Source organism: Panthera tigris, chromosome E3 (assembly GCF_018350195.1).
Source record: "Panthera tigris isolate Pti1 chromosome E3, P.tigris_Pti1_mat1.1, whole genome shotgun sequence".
Taxonomy (NCBI): domain Eukaryota; kingdom Metazoa; phylum Chordata; class Mammalia; order Carnivora; family Felidae; genus Panthera; species Panthera tigris.
The window spans coordinates 2,166,624-2,184,154 of NC_056675.1; the positions used below are offsets into that span (position 1 = coordinate 2,166,624).

General features: G+C 60.5%; 1 protein-coding gene and 1 long non-coding RNA gene across 13 annotated transcripts in view; one reads left to right on the top strand and one right to left on the bottom strand.

The window, feature by feature from the left end:
* LOC107180818 overlaps window positions 1–17,531 on the top strand; it is a 32,371-nt gene that overhangs the window by 14,505 nt on the left and 335 nt on the right. The window contains exon 2 of the long non-coding RNA XR_006212722.1: window positions 5,534–5,677. This is a non-coding gene — a long non-coding RNA (uncharacterized LOC107180818). The remainder of the gene's footprint in view (window positions 1–5,533; window positions 5,678–17,531) is intronic.
* The window catches only part of IQCE (IQ motif containing E), a 41,872-nt gene continuing 24,587 nt past the window's right edge, over window positions 247–17,531 (bottom strand). For 11 of the 12 annotated variants that reach the window (XM_042972557.1, XM_042972561.1, XM_042972559.1 and 8 more), the window contains 10 exons: window positions 16,940–17,139; window positions 14,915–15,019; window positions 13,505–13,595; window positions 12,009–12,179; window positions 8,462–8,485; window positions 5,788–5,889; window positions 5,246–5,367; window positions 4,242–4,345; window positions 3,230–3,328; window positions 247–2,104 (listed from right to left, as the gene is read on the bottom strand). In XM_042972557.1, coding sequence (XP_042828491.1) covers window positions 1,992–2,104; window positions 3,230–3,328; window positions 4,242–4,345; window positions 5,246–5,367; window positions 5,788–5,889; window positions 8,462–8,485; window positions 12,009–12,179; window positions 13,505–13,595; window positions 14,915–15,019; window positions 16,940–17,139 — 1,131 coding nt within the window. In that variant the 3' untranslated portion in view covers window positions 247–1,991. The remainder of the gene's footprint in view (window positions 2,105–3,229; window positions 3,329–4,241; window positions 4,346–5,245; window positions 5,368–5,787; window positions 5,890–8,461; window positions 8,486–12,008; window positions 12,180–13,504; window positions 13,596–14,914; window positions 15,020–16,939; window positions 17,140–17,531) is intronic. The other variant, XR_006212720.1, reaches the window with a different exon arrangement.

Genomic DNA, 17,531 nt, shown 5'->3' on the forward strand with positions numbered 1-17,531 from the left:
GCAGCGGCCCCCAGCTGAGCAGGCACCGGGAGTCGGCGCTCCAGGCCCTTCTGGCTCTGCAGGCGGGGAAACCCAGCCCCACGGCCAGGCCCCACAAGCAGGCTGCTGCCTGGGGTTCTCCTCGGCGCCTGCAGGGCCACAGGGCCACAGGGCCACAGGGCAGGCCATCCGCCAGAGGGCGTGCACACTGGACTCTGGCTGAACTCACGGTGGCCTAGAGGTGCATCAGTGACCGAGGCGGCTTCGAGAATGTTTGCTTTTAATCAACAATGCTGCCCCGAAGGCACACAGGCGGACGCGTGTACATATTTACGGTTCTTGGGGTCGTCTCCTTGGAAAACACAAGCACACAGACCGATCTTGCCTTCGTGGCCCTGCCCGCTGGCCAGGCCCCTCCGGTCACGGCACACAGGCCAGCCCGGACGCCACGCGGGGCCTTGTTCTCCAGGGCCCGAATGACGAGTGGGTGGAAATGCCCGTTGTTTGAGTGATGGGTGGGAGGAGCCTCGCCCCAGGAGCGGGCAGGCCCCCAGCGCTCGCCCAGCCCCTACAGACCCTTGGCTCCGAGCCTGGGACCCAGGGGAGGGTGGTCGGGTCACTGGGGAACAGACCCCACGCGTGAAACAAGCCAGGGGCGGCAACAGATTCGGTCCAGTTACCAGTCGGTCCAGTGGGAAAGACGAGAAACAAGAAAATGGACTTCGCAGCCCACAGACCAAACCAACAAAAGACTAGCTTTCTGGCTGGGCTTTTTTTTCTCAAGCTGTTGTGTGGACGGAGCCTGACCGGGTGGTCCCGGCGGCTCGGGGTGGACGACCACGGACGGGCTCTAGCTGGTTGTGGCGCCAGAAGCTTCCTGGCCACGGTGAGGAGGGCCGAGGGTTTCCCCAAAGAAGAATACATCCTACTCCCCAAGGTTTGACCTCAGAAGGGCTCCAGCCGGCACACTCCGTCCAGGCAAGAGTGAGCTTCCTCACGCAGCTGTGTGGCCTGTGGACCTGTGGAGAGTTGGACGCCTGGCCTGGGGACACGGGGCTCTTAAGACGCCCTTGACGTCCCCCCGCACCACAAGCCTGAGGCTCTTCTCGTTCCCATCAACAAAGGCTGACCTTGCAGACAAAGGGGGGGCTCTTTGTTTGTGTGGCGCAGGCTGGGCGGGAGCCGGGGCCCGCACGCAGCAAGGGCCCGGGGCACCCCCGTCACCTGCGGCCCGCGGGTGAGCCCAGCACCCCTGCCCTGCCCGGGGCCTGGGGACAGCTGAGCCGCTGCACTTCTCAAAGGCAAACCTGATGGTACTTCCTGGTTAGGGTTTGGTGCCTCTTAAGGCTTGGCCTACCCAGTGACAGGGTCTCGCCAGACTCCTTCCTGGGCACAGCACCTCTTGGGCACAGGGCCCCGGCGGTGGGGACGGTGGTGGGGGAAGGTCTGCGTGGAGAGGGGCAGGAGGAGGAGCCTGAGGAACACGAGCCCCTCTCGGGGCCCCGATGTCCTCGTGTCTCACGAGGCTTGGAGACGCCGTATCCTGCCACAGGGGTTCCAGAAAGTACTTCGCCTCCTGGCCGGGTGGAGATCAGAGCACGTGGCGCCAGAGAAGGCGGTGGCGGGAGAGGAACAGGGTGCCGTCAGCGCGGCTCCAGACGAGGCGGGCGCTCCCAGCTCACGGCCGGAGGCCAGGAAGCGGCTGCCGAGACCGCGTCTTTGCAGGGCCCCCGGCTGGCCCGTCCCGGGCAGAAGCGTCTGTCCGTCTGACACCGAAAACTGCGCCGCCGGCCCTTCCCGGAGACGAGATCAACCCAACAGGCGACCAGACCAACGGAAGAGGAGCACCGACCAGGCTGCTGAGGTGCGTGCGGAGCACGGAGCTCTTTGCCAACGAGGTAAAATACTCTGCGGTCGTAACTGTGGTCCCCACGTCCTCTAGGACACGCTTCGTCCTCCAAACCCCGAGCTTCCCTGCAGGGCCGTCGCCGCGTGAGGGGCAGGCCCGGAGCCTAGGGCGGGGAGGCGGCCTTCCTCGGGGCCACAGCCGGGGCCACCACGATCTCGTCGGAGTCGTCAGAGCTGCCGTCATCCGCGGGTCCCGGTCCCGAGGGAGAGGACGGCCCTGCAAGGAACCGGAGCGGGGTTGTCACCGCAGCTGCTCGGGGCCGGGGCGCGCCCCGGCCGCCAGTCTGGGACACTTGGCACAGCGCCTGCTCCCTGCCGGGCGGGAACGACCTTCGGCGTCCAGCGTCACACGGCCACAAACCACCTCAGCCTCCGAGCTCAGCTCTGGACACCCCGGCCGTTGCCAAAAGGCAGACACCCGCAAAAGGTGAGGCTGGCCGACAGCGAGCAAGCTGGAGCACGACTGGGGGGCCTCTGAGGGCCGCCCCCACCGTGGCGCCCCCAGCCCGCGGCCTGGGCGGGAGCTGCGACCCAGCGCTGGCGAGGCTGGCGGCCAGCTGCGTGCGTAAGAGCCCGCTTCCTGGTGGCACGTCCACCTGGGGAGACGGGCACGTGGCGCCCGGTGGCCCCTCCCCCACACTCTTCACTCACAGCAGCCTTCCAGAATCCCGTTTGTGCTGGAAGGGGGCGCCAGCTGCAGACAGCCTGCGCCCGAGGGGCCTGAGGAGGGGCCTGACGCGGGCGAGGGATGGGAGGGAGGCCCGCACTCTGCCCGGTGAGGGGCAAGGGGACGGCCGGTCGCTGGTCGCCGGTGGCCGGTCGGGGAGAAAGCGGGAAGGAAGCCAGGCTCGGCCGCACCGAGGCGTGTGACTGCACAGCTGGCCTCTGGCGCTTTCCAGAGAACATCTGAGAGGAGAGCCTCAGGACGCTCAAACATCCGTTTCCAAGGTTATCTTCAAAAACACGGTCACGATCGGACCAAACAGGGCCGCACGGCCCTGCCGGGAACTGAGGGCCGCGTGTGCGGTAACGCCCCTCGGCGGGAGACGACACCGTCCGCAGGAGGAGGGGCTTCAGGGGGCCGGGGGTTCTCAACGGCCCGCCCGGCTCCGCGTCTTCCAGGGCATCCCGGTGCTGCTGCCCTTGGCTCTTGACACGCGGGGCCTGTGGGGCACCAGCGTTCGACGTCCGCGAGCCCCGACAGCCCGGGCTGAGCGACTGCAAGGGACGCAGCCCGCTCTCCCATGTGGTGACTTCCCGGGCGGACACGGTGGGAAGCCCTTGGCTCCTCAGGACATTCTCCGAGACCCAGCCCCCCAAAGGCCGCGTCGCCCCCACTCACCGCAGCGGGGCTGCAGGGCTGCTGGATGCCCCGGAGCCTCGTCCTCGGCCGCCGGCCCCTCCGCGGTCTCCCCGCCGCTCCCCTCGCTGTCCTCTTGACCTGAAACGACACGCAGACCAGAAGTGCCGGCCCTGCACGCGGCCGGCGTGGGACACGGGCAGGACTCGTCCCCTCCCCCCGTCTTTCCACCCCAACACCCGGGTTTTGTTCTCCTTTGCTGAGGTTTCCTGACACGAAGCCCCGCTCCCTGCCTGTCCTCAGACTCCATCTTTGTGACCTACGAGCTCAGGACAGAAAAGTCGCTGGAAACGTTCCCACGTGAGTGCCACGTGGTGACCACGTACGGCCCTCACTAACAGGACCTCAAGACTGCGTTTCTTGCTCCGGTGACCGTCCCAAACCTCCCAGCACCGCCGCTTTGCTCATCAGCAGCATCATAGTACGAGTGCGAGCAAGTCACAGCAGAGGAAGGGGGAGGGGAGGCCGGAATCGCGGGGCCTGAAAGCAACGTCCAGGCTCTCGCCGGGCGTCCGCCTCACATGCGAGGAGACGGGCCCTGCCCGGGACCCCACGTCCGCCGCCGGGCAGAGCTGACCGGGCCTCACTGCTGGGGTGCGGCGCCCCTGTCAGTCCCAGGGATCTCTGCACTGTCTGGGGGCCTTGATGAGGCCGAAAAGCAGATACACGCAAAGCTTAACTTAAAACCAACAAACAGGAAAAGCATGGGTCCAAAGGAGGGAAACCACCAGCTCCGGTTAGAGCCAAGGATAAAAACCAAAGACACACGAGCCATGAAGCTCCAACTCTGTAGCCCGCAGGTGCCCGGAAGCCACCGTCCCTGACCCCGGGGCCGCCTCCAGATCCAGGATCTCCCCGATGCAGCCTCCCTGCTGGTAGGCGGTCACAGTGGACAAGCCCCCACACGGGCCCACACACCCCATGCTTCCGGGCAGTGGCAGCTCTTTGCTGGAAGCTCAGAGGGCCGGGGAAATTGAAACTGAAGTGATGTTACCAGGAGAAGGGGCCGGGCAGGGTGGCGAGGAGAGCTGGCTGTGTGTGGCCGGAGCGGGCTGCCTCCTTCTGGGGGCTGCGGTGACGGCTCTCTGACTGGCGGCGCTGCAAGAGAGAGGCCAGCCGCGTGGACTTCACGGAACGCCCCCGTGGGCTGAGGCCCACGGCGGGGCTCACGGATGTGCGGGAGGCCGGCAGGGCTGGTGCACGGCCAGGGTCAGGGCCAGACGCCTTCCTTTCCCACCGTCTCCCGTGCCTTTCCGTCCCAGCGGACACGGTCACCGGCCGTGGTGGCCGTGCCGCGATGGACCCTGACCCGCGTGGAGCCCCCGGCCGTCTCCGTTCACGGGGAACCAGAACCATGAGATTCGGGCTCCACCTGGCTCTCCTGTGGCAGAGAGGAACCAAAACCAACACCGGAGAGGAAGGGCAGAGTGAGGAGGGGCAGAGAGCCTGAGCCCTGCAGCAGAACAGCCCCAGCCCCCTCCTGAGGGACACTCCCCCGCCTCGGTGCAGAACCCCCCCCTCGCCCCACAACAGCTAGGAGGGGCTGTGACTTTCTGCAGCCGGTGCCCCCGCGGGTCTGGCGCCACAGTGCCACTGAGAAGGAGAGAAGGAGCGCTGCCCTGGGGGGGTTCTGACGACGCCCGCGCCTTCCTGAATGCTGGGGTTACGTCACATTTTCTTCTAACAAGGACGATGCGTTAGGATGAGCCGACCAGCCTACAAAGTGGCGGGTACCAGAACCCCACGGTGTCTGGCCCCTTCTCCCGGTTTCCCCCACCCGGGGGGGCCGTTCCGGGAAGGCCAGAACTCACGGGTTACCCCAACTGCACAGGCAGGAGGAACTCCTCACGGGGTGTTTCTGTTCGGGTGACAAACCAAGGTCCCAGCTCCTACTCCCCGTGCCCGGGCACCACCTGGACGGGCAGCTCCCCGCACCGTGTCTGTGGCCGGCGTTTCCCAGGGATACAGAACAGAGTTGGGCCCGCCGGTTGGACTTACCTGCGCCTGACCCGTGCCAGGTGCGCCCGGAGGACGGACTGGATGGCGGTGATGGCCTCCTCCTGTCCCGGGCTGCCCTGGGCCTGGGCGGTGGGGCTTGGAACACGTGGTGACGGAGGGTCCTGCGGCAAAATGACAGTGAGCGTGGCAGGGGCCCCCGCCTGGCCCTCAGAGAGCCAGGTGCGAGCATGGCCCCGTTCGGGGTGGCTCGTCTGGGTACTGTGTGCTTAGCACTTCCTGACTCTCAGACTCTGGAGATTCTTAAAACGGATGTCTTTGTTTTCACAGAGTAGGACGACGCATATCTTTACTGCGTTAAGATTATACCTTAATCGTGAGATGGACGTGTACCTAGTACGTAGGCACCAGACGTTACATCCACCTGGAGCCTGCCTGGCCCGATGCGCCCCGCGACGGACAGTAAGGTGCAAGGTAGGACACCGCGACCAGAAGATGCCGTGCTGCCTCGGTGGGTGAGGCACCAGACGCGGAGACGGGGAGAGGGCGGCTAGCGGGCCGCTGTGTCCGGCCCCGGGGCTTACCTGTCTGGGCGGGCTGGGGGGTTCTGAAGCACACGCCTGGCTTGACAACAGCTTCACCCGCGCTAGATGTCCCCTGAACGCTGCCTGAAGCACCATAGCCGCCTGGCAGGGAACGGGGAGAGAGGGAAGTAGACGTTAATTCCCCTGCAAGGTGGCAGCTGCGGAGGAAGGGGGATCCAGAGGGAGAAGCCCTAGCAGCAGAGAAGTGACTTCTCTCGCTATTGCGTAACCACGGCCTCTCCGTCACTCACCTAGCGTCTCCCCCAGGGAGAAACAGACCCATCGTCTGGGCAGAGAGAGGCACAGTCGCCCGATCTCGCGGGAAATCACATCATCTGTTAGATGCTAATAAACTTAGCTGCCAGTGTGTGTCCATATTTTACAGTAGTTAGGTTTCCACGTTGGGTAGTCTGTGCCACACCACATGCTTTCCGTACACATCTTCCAAAAGCGGGCAGGGCAGGGGCGCCTGGGTGGCTCTGTCGGTTGAGCGTCCGACTTCAGCTCAGCTCATGACACGGTGTGTGAGTTTGAGCCCCACGTCGGGCTCACTGCTGTCAGCACAGAGCCTGCTTGGGATCCTCTGTCTCCTTCTCTCTACCCCTCCCCCACCCGTGTTTTCGTTCTCTCTCAAAAACAAGCAAGCATGAAGAAAACACAAAATCAAGCAGGGTAGAGCACGATCTCATACTGCTGCAAAGGAATTATTTATCCTTTGAACTTAAATAATTTCTTCAGACGCACATGTGGACGCTCTGCTGAGTTCTGCAGTCAGGGTCGTGGGTCTTGGGGGCAGCAGCCACCAGCCCTGGGTGAAAACGTCACAGCGTGACAAAGGATTTCGGCTATCACGGCATTTTAGGGGAACAACACGCTTAGTACGTTGAGTCCTGACACATCGTGTGTTTAGATACCTAGAGGCTTCCAGAATCAGTCACACACACAAAAAAACCCTAACACCTTTGCTCTGTCCCTATGGAGGGCAAGGTAAAGCAGACGTCCTGAACTAGGGTTAAGAAACAGGCCCCACAAAGGGCACCTGGGGGGGCTCAGTGGGTTAAGCGTCCGACTTCGACTCAGGTCATGATCTCGAGGTTCGTGAGTTTGAGCCCCGCAACGGGCTCTGTGCTGCCAGCTGGGAGCCTGGAACCTGCTTCGGATTGTGTTTCCCTCTCTCTCTGCCCCTCCCCCACTTGCAATGACACTCTCTCAAAAGTAAACAAGCATTAAAAAAAAAAAAACAGGTCCAACAAAGTGCGGTAAGGGGACCTTCATTAAGGCAAAATCAAACAGGCAAACGCACATGTAGACCGACCCAGGGGGCTCGCTACACGCGGACAACAGGGACCTAGGGCTCCTTACGGGCGACACGGGCTGAGGGTGCTGGCTGCTGACTTACACCAACCACAGCTTGGCCGCACCGCACCTGCCTGGAGAGGCGAGGACGCTCGGGCCTGGGGCGGCACCGAAGACCTCAGTGGAGCACGACGGCACGGGCCGGCCGGCCGGTAGACGCGCTCCAGGGTCCCTGGAGGAGTCCCAAGCTCACCCATTCACCCACTCATTGCACAGATTTGCCGAATGCCTACCATATGGCAGGCTGCGTCCTGGGAACTATGGACATAGTGGCCCAAAGGCAGAGTCAGCCTTTGCCTCCGCGGAACCTCCACTGCAGTGTGAGACAAGCAGTTTACGAAGAAGTAAGCTACCAAAATATCAAACAGGGATAAGAGCCACAAGGAGAAATAAAGCAGGACACGAGGCCGGAGTGATGGCTGGCACGGGGTATTCAGAGAGGGTGTCATTGAGGAGGTAATGTTTCGATACGGACCTGTGTCAAGCGAGGGGGCAAAATGTGCAAGTATCTGGAGGAAGAGCCTTCTAGGCAGAGGGGCAGCAAGTGCAAAGGCCCTGTGGCAGGAATATGCTGGTGTTTTCGAGGAGTGTTAAGCCTCCAGACTGGCTAAAGAAGAATCAGCAGGGCTGGAGGGGTCGCCAGGGCATGTGGCATGGAGGGTGTTCGGGCAACAGCTTTGGAATTTGCTCCAAGTTTAGAGCAGGTCTTATGCGGTGGTGGGTGTTATTTAACAAGTAAGACATGTCACCCCGGAGGCTGCGTGGGGAACAGGCTCGTGGGGAAGGCAACAGCAGCAGCAAGGGGCCGTGCGGGTCCCAGACTCCGTCAGTCCCGGCACCTCCCGGCCCGCGTCCCGCCGCTCACACACACCTGGTCTCCTCCCGGGCAGGTTGTGCTCCTTTGCACACCCGTCTTCTGCCTGGAGCCCTTCCTCCCAGCCTGGGAGCCCTCACATTCCCCAGACCCCACGGCACACCTGGACACGAGCCCTAAACCACACCTGCCACCTTGACCTGCGACGACCCATCTGCTGTTTGAGTCAACATCTTTTTTGAGTCCCGAGGGCCCGCCAGGTTGCCTGACTCCGAACTGATGACCGAGAAAAGTGTGTTGAAAGAAGGAATGATTGAATGAACGAACGAATGAATGAATTTGAAGGTGTGAAGCTACCCAAATATTCATGTGATGTTGATATCACTTGGGGCTGGTCTGATTTCACGAAACCAAGTGCCCGTGACGCTTCCTGGGACATCCCACTGGGACTTTGCTCCGGTGCAGAAATACATATTTTGAAACGGGTGAAATAAATTTGCTTACCTCGTCCAGGACGGCCTTTTTTTTCTGAAATAAAGAGATAAATCATGAATTAACACAAGGATGAATTTTTCACAGGAGTATTCATTTCCTGATCCTGCCCCTGCCCCAGCCCCAGCCGCCATGGGTGGAAGACCAGGGCACGCCCCTCACAGAGAGCCCCCTCCTTGCCACCCACACCCCAGGAGGCTCCGTGCATCTCTGTTCCTCCTCGGCCTGGCCGACAGTGCTGAGGGGCCAGCAGCCATAACTAGACGGCCGGCTTTCTCAGGGCGGGTCACGGTTAAAGACGAGACACCTTGGTGTCGCCTGCGACTCTTGGCCAGCCCGTGGCAGCGAGCTCTGTGAGACAGCGTCTCACGAGCATCAACACGTGTGCGTGTCTTCGGCTCCAGGTGGGGAAGCCCCTCCCCACGGCTGGAGCTGTCTTGACACGGGTGCCCTCTCCGGGTGGTCACACAGGGGCTGGGCACTGCCTGCCGGAGAAATTACAAAGGGGACCCCGTCCACGGGTCTGGGTCACTGGCCCCCAAATCTGATCCGTCGTGAGAAGCATCCAGGGACTTGAGAAAAATCAGCTACACCCAAGACAGGCTGATCCAGAGTCAGCACAGATGAGACCCACGAATACGTATTTTTATAGCCCAGGTCCTTCCAGGGTGGGAACCCCAGGATGATACATGTGCCTGTGGCGGACCGTGGCCACCGTCGATAAAACGTGCATTAACCAGCTCGTTTTCAGTATTAATCAGAGTGCACAGCCCACAGCTGTTACAGAAAAGGATTTATCCCTTGACAGATGGAGGGAAATGGAGTATGAGGATCAGCAGAGTGGGGAGAGAGAGAGAAAGAAAGAAAGGGGGGAGGGAGGGAGGGAGGGAGGGAGGGAGGAAGGAAAAAAACACGTTTGATAACAGTAGTGGTCGAGACCGGCAAAGAAAATCTCAAGCAGCAGACGAGGACGGGAAAGTACTGGCAGGGACACGGGGTGGGGAGTGAGGACGTCTCACGTGAAGCCTGGAGAGAGCAAAGTGGAGGCGTGGGACTGTGCCGTGACACACGGAGACGATGGAATCGTGTTGCCCGCGGAAACGGCCTCTGACTCAGGAGACGTGCCGGTCCGCGGCCGGCCGCAGGCCCTGGCCAGGGCAGCCTGCGGCTCACCCCAAAGCTCGCGGGGCACCTGGGTGGCTCGATGGGTTAAGCGTCCGACTCTTGATCTCGGGTCGTGATCTCACTGTTCGTGGGATCGAGCCCCACGTCGGGCTCTGCGCTGACAGTGTGGAGCCTGCTGGGGATTCTCTCTCCCTCTGTCTGTGCCCCTTCCCCACTCTCTCTCTCAAAATGATAAACTTGAGAAAAAAGCTTAGCTGGGTGTGGGGCACAACCACACTGGCTGGGAGGGCTCCAGGCGAGTCCAGGGCCTTCCTGCTCACGGCCTCAGACACCCTTGAACCCCAGCGTGAGCCGGAGACGTGCAGACCAAGCGGACCCCAGAGGGAGGTCCCAGGACTCTGGTTTCCGACCGAGTGGCCTTTCAAATGCTTTGTTCCTACATGTCGGTACGCGCATTTCCGTTTATTCTGAGTTCTTTTAAAGCAGAATCCTCAAGGAAGGAAGGATTTAACTCATGAGTCTCGAAGCCGGCCGTGCCCCAGCTCCTGGGGGGGCGAGCAGGGGGAGGAAGCCAGTGCCTGGTGGGTGGGAGCAGGGAGCGAGGTGGACACGGCAGGTGCCTCGGAAACGGCGAGCTCCATCCGGTCTGGGGTGAGGAGGACCGGGAGCCCGAGACGCCTCCTTGTGCCAGAAAGCGAGGGTGTGCCAGCAAGACCAGAGGCACGACGGACGGAGCCAGACGGAGCACTCCCACTGACCGAACGTGGGACGGGCTGAACGCTACCAAGAGTAACAGTAATTCCTCTTAGACGCAGTGATGCCGCCGCCCCGCAGAGCGTGGGGGGAGGAATTCTGGCCGCCGCAGCCGCCACCACACAGTTCCCTGTCCTGCCATCAGTGCTTACCTAGTACTCGGAGGACAGCAAAGCCTTGACCCTGCCTTAACAGAAGGCCCCGGGGCTGTGCTCTGCGGACCAGCTGATCAGGAAAACTGCTTTACGGAAGAGTGCCGGCCACTAAGCAGGGGGGGATCTGAAGTCATCCCGCAACCGTGCGAAACGAAGGGCTGAGCTAAGGCGCGTAAGGCTGCTGGAGCCACCGGTGAAAGGCACGTCACGGGTTCATCAGCGGGGAAAGGCGTTTCTTTACAGCGGCAAACGCCGGCAGCCGCACCACCCAGTGCCTGCGGCTAGATGTGGCGGGACCGCCCGGTGTCACCTGTGGGAAGGGAGACCGTGCGCCCGGAACCACCTGGGGGGTGCTCTGGCCAAAAATGTTCAACCTGAAGCGAGTCAAGCCTGTGGACCTAACCTGCCCCTTCCAGGAAATAGAGGGGACCGACAACAAGTGAAGGGGCATCCTGGGACACCTGGAGAGGTCTGAATATGGAGGCCACGCCAGGTGACGTCAGAGTCACTGCTGCGTCCCTGGGGCATCTGACGGCACGTGCTGCGGTCCGCTAGGACATGTCCTGGTGCTTACACGATGCAAGCCGGACCCTCGTAACGTCTGAGCCTCACGTCCACGTGGCGCTGGGGAGGAATGGTCGGAATAGAAAGCAAACGTGCCTGCGTGTCGACTACGGGCGGGTCGGGTTGGTGGCAAGAATTCCTGGAATGCCCGAAAGTCTTCCAGCCCTTCTAAATGTCCTGTGAGTTTTCGTGATGCAAGTTTGGAAGAAACAGCAACTTAAAAAGCCCTCCTGGCAGCCTTCTGATATTCAGGCAAGGAGGGGCCTCACCGGGGTTTGTTGGTTCCCTCGGGAGAAAGCACCCTGCCGTGTTCTACAAAACCAAAAACCGGGGAGCTCTCTCGGGGCGTGCCATGCGGCTGGCGCAAAGAGACGGCCCCCTCGTCCCAGGAGCTTAGGAGAGGGCCCCAGTCTCCCCCCGCCCCCCACGGCCATGAGACGGCGCCATGAGACGGGGGGCTCCCTGGGCCCCTCGCCCCACTCTCCCCAAGCACAAAGGCGCTCGGCAGATACACAGCCCCTGCCTCCCTCCTCCCTCCGGCTGAGACGCACGCGCTCGGAGGCAGGTTTTTCAGTCACAGTAAAATGGCCCACAGCCCAAGCTGCTTCCTCCCAGGCGGCCGCAGAAAAGGGGCTCCTCCGGGGGTTTCAATTCCAGTTGTTTCCGAGATGGATCCGCTTCACTGTGGATCCCATGCTCCGGCCCGTGCTCAGAGGGACGGGGCGGTGATTCCAGAATGCGGCCGCCGTGTGCACCGGGTCACTTCCTTCCCCGCAGGACCCGCTCCCTCCACCGTGGGGCCAGGTGCTGGTGCCTCCCTCACCCCCGGAGACATTGTCCTCATCTGTATCCACGCTGTCCCTCCCGCACGTTGCCACATGCCAGCTGCACACAGCACAGAGCCCGCGCGTCGAAGGGGCCCCAGGGGCACAGACCACGGCAGGGCCTTCGTGGGCTCTCACCTGGTGTCTGTATACCCTCCACCGGCTCTGCAGGATCCTGGCTGCCGTGTCTCTTCGCCCCTCGGAGCAGGTGGAGGGGGGCCGGGAGAAGCCCTCCTCGCTTGTATCTGGCTCAGAGTCCTGCTGAGAGGGCCTGCTGGTGGGAAGGGAAGGTCGGGGTTCTTCCGGGGTCTGCAGGAAATTCAAGGTGCAAAGGATGATTAAGCCGGGCAGGGAGGACGGGGATCAGGTAAGGCGGCACGATACAGGCAAAGCTTGTCAGAACGGGCTTTCAGTTTAGAGGAAAAATCCGTAGCCACACGTCCAGCCTTGTGACATCTTTCATGTCTGCAGAAACGTGTTGCTAATAAACAGATTTCAGGTAGGTCTTCATCCACCCCCCTAAACCTGGGGCGGGGGCAGTGCTCCCCTGGGGAGCTCCCCTGGGAGGCGGCCCCTTCAACCTAGGCCGCACTTCCTGAGCTCAGTAACACGTGTGCGTTACCGCCAGGTTCACCGGCTTTTCCTTTCCTTGGTTTTCTGGCCTAAGACACTGACAGCAACGGGACTCTGATTCAAGGAAACCGATTTCTCGATTTCTCGCTTGGTTTTGGAGACGAAAAGAATTGCTGCTTTGATCATTGAAATAAACCTGGTATCTGCCACACTGCAGGGTCCGGATTCATGGTCTGCAATAAAAATCAACATACTGGCCTGTTCTCACCGATGGAGACACCCATTGCTGGAGAATGCTCTCGCAGAGGCTGGAACTTAAAAACTGAAACTGCCCTGGGTCCAAGGCGCCCGGCCCGCCGTGCAAGCACCAGTGCCCCCGAGCCCGTCGGCCACTGTCACCAGCGCCTCCCGGCTAGCCCGGGTCCTCCTGCTACCTCACCTCAGGGGGGCTTGTCTCCTTGCCCAGTCCTAACGCACCCCACATCTCTGCTCTCCTGGGGCCAGATAGTGTGACCTGTCCCTGCCTGTGCTGCTTACACGTACCTCTGACCTCCAACCTGCCATTTGCCTCACACACCTTCGACACCTGGACATGTGTGACATTTGGTGGCAGGCACCTGGCACCCCCCCCCCCCCCCCCCCCCCACCAGCCCTGCGTCAGGCCTGCTCTCTGTCTTAGCCTGAAGCTCACACTAAACACGCAGGGCTGGGGACAGGATGTCCTCACCAGATATCCCTCCTTCCCCTGTAGGGCCTCCTCATACTCCTCACCTGCTAACAGACAACCCTTCGGTGTATGTGAAATCTGGGAAGGACTTCACTCGTCAGCTTAGCTAAGACTCGGATGCTAGTTCAAAAAGTCACTTAACTGACGGTTAATTAGTTCAGAACTCTGGACTCAACACACACAATTTATGGAAGTCAGTGGTGACGATAAAAGGGAAGTGGATGGCCAACGTCGGAGCCAGGAAAATCCTGGGGACAGAGACAGCAGAGCCGTCACGCGTCCGCCCAGAGCCCCACCATGCCCGGACAGGAAGCTGGGCCCAGCTGAGCCATACCTCCGGGGTCATTTCCACGGGGTCGTCTTTTTCTTCTCTCTTAATTTCTCCCAGTTCTTGAAACTTCTTGGTAAGTGTTTGAATTTCCTCTCTAACGTGGGAGGGAAAAGACGCCATCTTACTGGTCATCGTGCTGTGACACGTGTCTGTGTGACAGCAGCGATGGCCACCTGTGGAGCTGGCAAGGCCACCTGTCCCAGGGCGACATGGGGTCTCTGGCTACCACCCTTCCTACACCTCGGGCCGGTCCGGTGCACAGGACTGCGCTCTGCGGTCTGTGGGTCACCTAGATCTGGGGCCCAGAGAGGGCGGGGATAGAGGACGTCTGGGGCCAACAGCACTTCTGGAACATGGTAAGAGTTCTGAGGCCACGAGGGACAAATGGGCAGGAATTATGTGTTGTTTTAATTTCTTTATTTTAAATGGGTTTAGGGCGGGGAATCCCAGGCAGGCTCTGAGCCGTCAGCACGGAGCCCGACGCGGGGCTCAAACTCACAAACCGTGAGATCGTGACCTGAGCTGGTCAGACGCTCAGCCGACTGAGCCACCCAGGCGCCTCCTATTGGGGGCTTTTAACAATGTGACTGGAGGAAAATACGATGTGCGCCTTCACTACGGGTGTCTGAGGCCAAGCAAGAACAACTCTTCCCCGTGTACCTGCCCTTTCCGGTCTCCTTTGATCCCGCCTAGTCAGTTCTCCTGCAAAATATTTTCGTTCATTCCAGTAGTCTGTGTCTTACTTATTATTCTGAGTGCTAGGTATTTCTGCTCAGGGTTCTCACCTACGTTTGGGGGGGCATTTTTTATTGAGGTGAATTTCGTACAACCTAAAATTCACCGTGGCCAAGTCTGCGATGAAGCGGGTTTGAGCACATCCGCAGCATGGTGCCGCCGCGGCTAAGAATGCTCCCACCACCCGCGCCCGTCGGCAGCCCGCGTGCCACGAGGTCCGTCCCTGCTGTCGCACGTGTCAGAACCCACTCCTTTGTATTCTTTCCTACAGACGTACTTGTTTGCTATCTATTCCTCAGAGACGGGCTTTGGGGCTGTTTCCGCTTTCTGGAGACTGTGAGTAGTGACCCTGCAGGAGCAGGAGGCTCTGTCCTGGGAGCCCTGATGGGGCGACCCCCCACGGTGGCCGCACCGCAGTGAAAGGTGCGTGCCGAGGACCGGGCGTCACGCCAGGGAGGCAAACGCCGGCCTGATCGCGAAGAGCCCTTCCCCGGAGTCGGGATTTTTCCTCCGAAGGAAAGGAAGAGCCACTGCAAGATGTCAGGGCGCGGGGTGTGGGGATCGGGCTGGGGTTGTAGAAGAGCCACTCAGAGAGCCGCGCTGAGGAAAGGCAGGAGCAAAGGCAGGAAACGCTGGGAGTCGTGTGACCTCCACAGCCTCCGCCTCTGGTGCGCTCACCTCAGAGCCTCCTCTCTTCCTCTTCTCTCCTCCTCCCCTTCCCTCGCGCCCTCCAGCTCCTTCTGCAAGGTGGCGTTTGTCTGTAGCAGCTGTCTCACTTCCAAGCTGAACACACAGAAGCAGAGACGTTTCAGCGTCACAGGAACACCGATTCTCACCCAGCGGGAAGGGCTTTCAGAAAACATCGCGCAGCCTGACCTCCGTCCCCGTGACGGTGGATGGACGGCAGGGGCACTCGCTCATAGCTACACAGAGCCAGGAACAGACCCGAGAGGCCCGCCGGCCCGGTGGTGGTTCATCCAGGGTATTTACTGGGCGCCTGCTGTGTGCCAGCGGCTGTTACGTGCCCGGGATACCGAGGCGAGCACCATCACACGAGCCGCGGGCCCTGCTCGCGCGGGCCTCGCTGTCTCAGGGAGACGGGCGTTATCCCAACAGTCACCCAATCGGGTATGTCACCCCTATCTGAGAGGACTGCTGAGGGTCCTGCCCGCGCCACACGGGGCTGCCGCCTGAACCGGGGCCCTGAGGACGAGGGGGGTTACCCCGTCACCTCCAACGAAACCGCTGCCCGATGGGCTTTCCTGGGCCCCACAGGTGGCACGTGGCTCCAAGACAAGACCCTTGCCTGACCTCAGCTCCACTGGTTCCAAGGTTCGTTTAATCTCCACGGGAATCCGAGACACCCTGACTGTTTAGCAGAGCCTCTGTCACATAGTAAGGGCTCAGCAAGCAGAAGCTATTATCATGCCGTGTGACGGCTGAAGAGAAAATCGCAGATGTTATTTATCTTTCAAGATGACTAGCCCCATTTTTGAAACCTCTCATGAAACACTAATTTTTACAAAGGACCTGCCAATTGGCATAGATGCGCTTGGATTGGAGAACAAGGGGAGTGTGAAGGGGTTTTCCTCTGCCATAAACAGGCACCAGAGAACTTAGCTTAGGGAGGCCTTCTCAGACCTAAACATGCCCACGATCACCAGGGGGCGTCGCCAGACACAGAGTCAGATTCAGGAGATCTGGGTCTGACAAGGTTCTGCGTCTCCAACCAGCCCCCAGGTGGGTGGGGCCGAGTGCCGCATCCCTAACCAGCCCCCAGGTGGGCGGGGCCGAGGTTCTGCATCTCTAACCAGCTCCCAGGTGGGCGGGGCCGAGGTTCTACATCTCTAACCAGCTCCTAGGTGGGCGGGGTCAAGGTTCTACATCTCTAACCAGCTCCCAGGTGGGTGGGGCCGAGTGCTGCATCTCTAACCAGCTCCCAGGTGGGCGGGGCCAAGGTTCTACATCTCTAACCAGCTCCGAGGTAGGCGAAGCCAAGTGCTGCATCTCTAACCAGCTTCCCAGGTGGGCGGGGCCAAGGTTCTGCATCGCTAACCAGCTCCCAGGTGATGCTGAGGCTGCTGGTTGCCCAGGCCACACTCTGAGAGAAAACCCTCATCTCAGAAGATGCACGGGTTTGGCTTACTCATAACACAACTTTGACCAGAGAAGCCACTAGCGGACAGCGGAGGAGACAGGAACATTTTTAGGAGGCTACAACTCAAGACACTAGAGAACCAACAGCGAATAAGCAAACTCTGCAGGCTTTTCCTTTCAAACTCTCAGGGTCACACTGAACGCTTCACAGCATGTCTGTCTTATTTGGTACTTAGACGAGATCCCTTAAACATACCGCTGATTCTAAACCTTAAAGAAAATCTAACTGATGGCCTATCTACCTCACAAATCAATGAAAGATTATTCTCTAGTGAAGAATTTGGGAATGGCTCTGGAATGGAGTCAAGAGATTTGAATGACACCTCCCCTTCCTTCAGTAACGTAATGTGGTCAATTGCTATCTTGTTTGTACCACTGAAGTGGCTCTTATCTCACAAACAAGATACAGGACTTTTCAAGCACACGAAACCAGGCCAGCAGTTACTACGAGGAGCTGAGCGTGTCTCCCGAGTGTGCCAGCACGGCTGGACTCCCGCCGCGACCCCCTTCCAGGGCGGAAGGTGCTGGCCGAGCCTTGCAACCTACTCTTTCTCCTGAAGCTGCGTCTGCAGCGCGTCCCGCTCGCCTCTCAGGCTCCGCACCGTCCCCCGGAGACGCTCGCTCTCCTGGTGCCGGTCACATCTCGGCTGCCGGGGCACGGTGGAGCTGGACGCAGACTGCACCGGGGCGCTTGACTTGACCTCTTCTGAAGCCTGTGATGTGGGGCTTTCCATCGAACTTATTTTCTGGGGGCAACAAAGGCATTTGTTAGATTTTCTTTCTCATTTCCCTTTACGGTTGTGAAACCCAAGGAAGAGCGTGACCAATGGAAACTGGTCCCAGGCGCGGGTGTGGGCCAAGCTCTGCGTGTGACCTCACAAGCCGGGATGGCACCACGTCACCGGAGCCCGGTGGGGAGGTGAAGAGCACCCTACCCGCAGGGCCCGGCCTGGCACGGTGGGGGCAAGGCACCGTTAACAAGACGGAACGGAGGGCACATGGGAGGCGAGCTCATACGCTTTTCTTTGGGCTCATTGACCCTACCATTTCTTTAGGATTTCTGAAATTTTCAGCCTCTGTGCTTTTAATCTCACATGATAGCCCGGTTTTGCCAGCTGAGAGGGACTGACTGAGCGGC